Source organism: Anopheles bellator, chromosome 2 (genome assembly GCF_943735745.2).
Source record: "Anopheles bellator chromosome 2, idAnoBellAS_SP24_06.2, whole genome shotgun sequence".
Lineage (NCBI taxonomy): Eukaryota > Metazoa > Arthropoda > Insecta > Diptera > Culicidae > Anopheles > Anopheles bellator.
The window spans coordinates 73,134,119-73,140,118 of record NC_071286.1 but is presented as its reverse complement, the minus strand read 5'-3'; the positions used below and the strand labels follow the sequence as shown (position 1 = coordinate 73,140,118).

The following is a 6,000-nucleotide window of genomic DNA, read 5'->3' as shown; positions in this document are numbered from 1 at the left end:
ACGCTACTACCGATCACAGTGCACTCGTCGATCGCTGTGGTTCGCCGTTTTACTCTAAAACCCACACCGGCGATGCCAGCAGCTAACAGCGACAATATCCACGACGATAACTGCGGAATGTGGCGTGGTTTGGCAGCGTGTTTCGTCTGTAGATCGCTTGTGCTAACCGGGATTTGTTTAGAATTTGTTGCATTTATTGTAGAGTTTTGGTTCCGACTGCGCTGGTGCTTCCTGTCGCGTACGACGCTCGAACGGTGGCCTTCGGAATGGCACGACGATAAGACCTGGTGGGTTGACTCGGGTGTGGTTGTGGCACACGATCGCGACCGGCTTAATGCCTGACACCACCGGAAAACCCCAGGGTCCACGCACATGCCCATGCCTCTGATCCCATAGTCACTGCTAACGTACCGTCTTCATGGTGCTGGTCTCACCTAAAAAGAAAACAAAAACGCATGGTAAAAACACCGCTCCACGTAGCTGGTTTATGCAACTCCGAAAATGCCCAGTTCAACGCTAATCATGAAACACTCCATCGAAGGACCTGCTGCTTGGTGGTCTCTCGCTGCTAAAATGCAACGCAATGCTGAATATTTAAACAGCAGAGCGCGACCACGACCTGCCAGCCTGTCGCGGGTGTGGCCGAATTGAAATAGAAATCAACCGGAGGACCTCGAACGGACCTGCTGTTCTCCACACCACACATTATCCTTGAATGTTCGCCCAGGTTTCAACAGTCTGTGCACGGTGGCCAAACTCTAGCGTTCCATGGCAAAACAATTTGCGAGCACAGAAAAGATATTGATTTTTGGCCATCATGATTTGATTGATCAATTGATCGACAAATCAACCCGCGGCGCTGCTGCCTAGAGGGCTTTCTGTTAGATTCACGGTCCGTGCTGCTACCAATTTGGGCCCATTTCATAATTCCTGTCCCTCAAACTGAAACTGCACTCCGTGTAGGGTTGTCGATGGCGAGTCGTTAGCTCTTCTCCAAGCAAAGGTTACTGTGGTGTACTGCATCTGGTCCGCAGCAGTAATGAACCTGATCACATTATTAACGCTTTTGTTCCAAGCTTGTTCCCGTGATTGCTACCTGATTCGTTGCTCACTGCTGCTGTTGCCACCAGTCAATTTGACACTCCTTCTCATCTGCATCTAGTTTGCCAAGTTACTTTCTACTGAGCAAACACGCCAAACATTAACTACACACTGCGCAACATTTTACATTGAAAATTTTGATGGAACTGCGAATGTTTGTCCGAGCCTGGGTGGAACTCGGGAAAACTGGCCAGTGTAGAATTTCACTCTCATCTGAACCCTCTCCCTCTCCCTCTCTCTAAGTCTCACTCTCTTTCTCTCTCGTGTCTCTCAGAGCTGTTTTTTGCTTCAATTTTTCCACCCATACACACGTTTCTCAGGACTCATTGTTTATCTGCCGAGGCTCGGTCCTCCTCTGGAACTCTCTGAGCATGTGGGTTAAACACTGTGTCAGAAAGTAAAAAGTAGTTGCCTACTCTCCGAGTCTGTCGCTCTCCGGGTCACGCAAATTCACTCCCCGGATTTTCCTAGTTACCTGCTGGACACGCTGATCGGCAATGTCAGGGAAAGCGAACCTCATACTCGGGCGTGCTAATAATTTTAGCATCAACTTCAACATTCTGGGGCCCCATTTAGACTAATGAAAGCTGTACCACTGAGCTGACGGTATGAAAAATAAGAGAAAACATCTTCGTTGTTTTTTGGGCTGTATCGTATCGGCCGTTCTCTGCCATCGGGCCCACATTCTGACACTAGAACACAACCTTTTCGAGCGGCAATCATGCGCTCTGGAGCCGTTCTCGTGTGTAAACTCATTGGTATCGCTCTGCGTCTCTCCCGAGCGCACCATGTCCTGCGATTCTCTGACACATTTTGCGTGTTGACCACCCTCCACCCGATGGTGTCCTGATATGCATATACACCCTCGAAATTACCATTCCCAATTCAAGGCACTTTCAGTCATCTTGGCCGACGTTCCCACCCGGCATTTGAGGAGGTGACGGCAATACTAACCTGAGAGCATTGCAAAAATCACTCAAAGCCACTACCACTGCAAAGCCTACTCTGGAACCCTCTCTGGATGGGTTTCACTTAAAAAACCAGTTGACATTGCATCCACTGGCTGGCGGTGGGCAGTATTGATGGCCACGAGACGCCCCGCGTGGGCGAGGCATTCATGGTCCAACGTTAGAAAAGTGCCCCGTAGGAAGGTACCCAAGGTACTAGGTTTTATGACATTTCAGCATTTGAAACTAGTTCTAATTTGTTTGCCTATGTTTGGACAAAGGAAGGACATCCTGCGTGTGTGGTGAATAGGATCCAAAGTAGGCCCCGAGTCGTAGCTGGTGCTTTTCATATCTAAAAGCGCTTCGCTGTTCATTCTTCCCATTCTGGACCACCATCTGCGGTCGATCCGCCCTGATGCGGCTTTGAACTTTGACCGCTTCCTGTCCGCAATCTCCGATCGGTCGGTCAAAAATTAATAGTGGGTTCGGAGGAAATCGAATGAAAAAAGGCAGAACACCGACACAGCGGAGAACCCAACGCCTCCTGACGGGCACACAGGTTGTTGGGTGCCGTATCGAATGGCTTCTCTTCTCGTAAACGTAAATTCCCACCCTGCGCGGGCATACCACAGATCGGAATGGAAGCATACAACACACGGCCGAAAAGAAATTCATTGAAAACATCCGGATTTTTCCCCTTGTTCCACACTACACACCACAAATCCGACCGTGGGTTCGATATCTGAAGAAAGGCCCCTTAACTTTTTTACGTTAAGAGCTTCTCCCTTCGTGTTTCCTCTCGCTATATCTCCCGAAGACCCAACGGACTCAACGGAAAATGCGCTCCTGTGCCAAAGGGTCTTCTCGGGCCCCCGGCGTATCGAAGGAGCATGGAACACGGCCGCAGCGGCAACGGCGGCGGCGGCGGTGTGTACATAACGACGCAACGAAGAAAGGCAGACGAAACGAAAAACGATCGTTTCCTCCCGCTGTCCACCTTGGCCGCCTTCTGACGATCTCCCCCACGAACTTCTGCGTGGCATCTTTTCCGTTTTCTTTTTCTTCGCCCTACACCGATCGCGCGCGGCGCGTCTTCGAACTTCGGCGTGCGGTTGGGCGCGACCTGCTTTGCCTTCTTTCTTTTGACCACGTTTACGCGAGAGATTCTTCTCGAGGAGGAAACCCGCTTCTATGCTGCGGCACTGCGCTGCGGCGGAGGGCGGAGGGTGTCGCGTGAACATTTCTTCTGCTGCTGGTGTGGGGTGTATTTGGGGTCCGGAAAACATTTAACCGTTTCAGCGTTCGATGGCGCAACCGGCGAGCGCGCACTTGCTTATGCGCCCCTGTTTCCTTATTGATTTGACTTTGTGCAGCCATCTAGAACGCGCCGGCGACGAAAATGAGCGTATATTGAGGGCGAGCTGAAAATGGATTCCTTTTTACGGCAGTTTTTTTGGCCCAGCATTGCTCGGCTACGATTCGCAGCTGGAGCTAACCTCGAAGAAGCCCTCGAAGTTCTGCCCCAATATTGTGTCTGAGGTAGCCGTTACAACACAGTAGGCGCCTCTTTCGGCACTGCATTAAGTAAGTGGGGGGATGCTTCGAAACGAGAGCCATGTACAGGAAGGAGCATAATTTTCGATTGTGCTCGCTGACGCACGATAACATAAATATATTTACCTAGCGCCCCGCTTGGTGGTTGGTTTTCGGCATGCAAAAACCTTCACGCTCAAGTGTACATATGGCCGACCGCTCGGTAGCCGTATGCTACGGGGCGAATCATCAGGACATGCCACCGCAAAGCGGGTCAGGGTTCGGTTGCGGTTCGAACGAACCAACCGACAGGGCGCAGGCAAATTGGGTAGGTCATTTTTTATTAACTCACCGTAATAAAACATGGTTCATCAACTATCGCTGCGATCAATAATCCATCTTTTTTCCGTACTACTAGAATCGGTTGTTCCAGGTGCCGAGGTGTGCAGCGTGACACATAAAATATTAACTCCTCTCCCTAGCGTTACAGGAGCAGCAGCAGCAGCCGTGCAAACACTACTTTTTCGTTAGGACGGCGGCAGTCGGTTAGCACTCACAGAGCTAACGATTTCTTCAATAATATTTTTCGCACAATCGATCAACGCAGCAGCGCACCACATATGCTTCGAACCTAGCAACCATCGACCACCATCCTTATCACGTCACCTTTGACATTTCAATCGGGCCGCAGCTCCCGTTTTTCACGCACCCAAAACACTACGTACTTGCATTGGACAGGACACACCGCGCGTTCTTGCGTTTTTTCCCTTTTTCAACCGTTTATCCAGCAAACACAAACATATTCACACACGCGCGCATCCGAGGACACGTGGATTACGGGGAATGCAGATATCGTGTAACACAGCACCAAGTAGTCCCCAATTAAAACGAACTCGCAAGACCTTTTCCCAAGCCGCGCCGACTCCGCGTATTTGTCACCTGAAATAAGAAGGCGAAAAGTGTGAAAAATCCACGCTGGTCAAGCGGCGCGCTCGGGTGTACACTCAGTCACACCTTATTTTCCTCTTTGCACAATCGCCTTTTTTCGGGGTGACCACCTCCGCCACCGCTAAGCAGCGCAAAATTCCAGCTCCCTCACTGTGGCTTTTCCGCCAGTTTTTCCCAACCAGCGCAATGTCTCTGAGCGCAAACACAGGAGCGCCGAAGAGCTTGTGAGAGCATGGAACACACCGAAAAGGTGGTGGTCTGGCGGCCAAACCACACCACAGCACCCCGGAGGACCACTAACACGCGTTACAAGAGTACTGCGGGATTATGTAAAAAAGAGAGCTTCGGAGAACCTCTTACAAACAATCATCACAAACGCCAGAACCACCGTCTTGTTAACTGCAGGGCCTACTGCTTTGCCGCCGCCTTTTTCGCGTTTGAAAAACTTCTCTCCATGCCAAACTTGTAAGTAATTTAACCACCTGCACGGAGCACGGATACGGGAACACAGCCCACCGGAAACCCTTGCGCCACTGCAATATTCTCGGATGCGTTCCACAGCAACGCTCAAATGTATTTGCTGAAGTCACACGCCAGTGTATCGATTTTTTGTTCTCGCAACTGGAAGCAGTTCAGTGAAAAGAGAGCAGCGCGAGAGAGAGACACAGAGCGGAGCCAGAACCGAGAGTAACGGCCGCAAAAATTCGGAACCATCCCCGGGGCGCTCGACCACCTAACGCGGAGCGCGGACAAACCTGCGAGAGTTCGAAAACACTGACCGACCGACTGGCCACCACCACAGAATGTGTTTCTATGCTGCGCCTTGCTGTTTATGCTGGAGCGCTCTCATTCTCCGCATCTCAACACGAGATGCGCACCTTTACTCGCACACACACGCAGAGACACGCAGACTAACCGTCCGACGGTTCTCCGCTGGAATATGCACTTTCGAAAAGGACGATACACAGTTTGTGGACGCTGCACCGTCCGATGAATTAATTGATTTGATTCACACACCTAACGCGCTTGCAGCTAATTCCGGCGCTGTCCGGATGCTTTCCCAGGAACCCAGGCAGAATATTACCCCGTACACGAGAAGGCGAGTTCCCACAAACGCACTGGTCACAGCTTCTGCGGGCGACAACGATCGAATGCGATGCGAGCAGCATCGAAGAAAAACCAGAACTCGTGCCAATGCTGCCTATGCTGTAATTGCGGGAACAAGGAGCACGCACTCAGCATACCACGCAGCACGCGTCTCGCTCTCGCATTCGCCGAGCGAGACAGGAGTACTCGTTCTTTGCGCTCTCCGTCTCTGTCGGTTTTCTAATGCTTCTCCTGCTCACGCAATGTCTTTGCTGCTCGCTCGCACAAACACCATCGCAATCGCAACATAGCTCAGTTGCTGGGCATGCTAGTGAACTTTGATGGATTTTAACGAAATTCTGGTAAAAATACCTTTCCGGATTAT

The 6,000-nt window shown here is 51.0% G+C and overlaps 1 protein-coding gene across 1 annotated transcript in view; it reads right to left on the bottom strand.

Moving 5' to 3' along the window:
* Nucleotides 1-380, bottom strand: part of LOC131208017 (protein turtle) — a 9,139-nt gene extending 8,759 nt beyond the window's left edge. Inside the window, exons 1-2 of the mRNA XM_058200659.1 lie at nt 285-380; nt 1-110 (exon numbers count right to left, since the gene is read on the bottom strand). The exon at nt 1-110 is cut by the window's left edge and continues 89 nt beyond it. Of these exons, the coding sequence (XP_058056642.1) occupies nt 1-110; nt 285-380 (206 nt within the window). The remainder of the gene's footprint in view (nt 111-284) is intronic.
* Nucleotides 381-6,000: the final 5,620 nt, after the last annotated feature.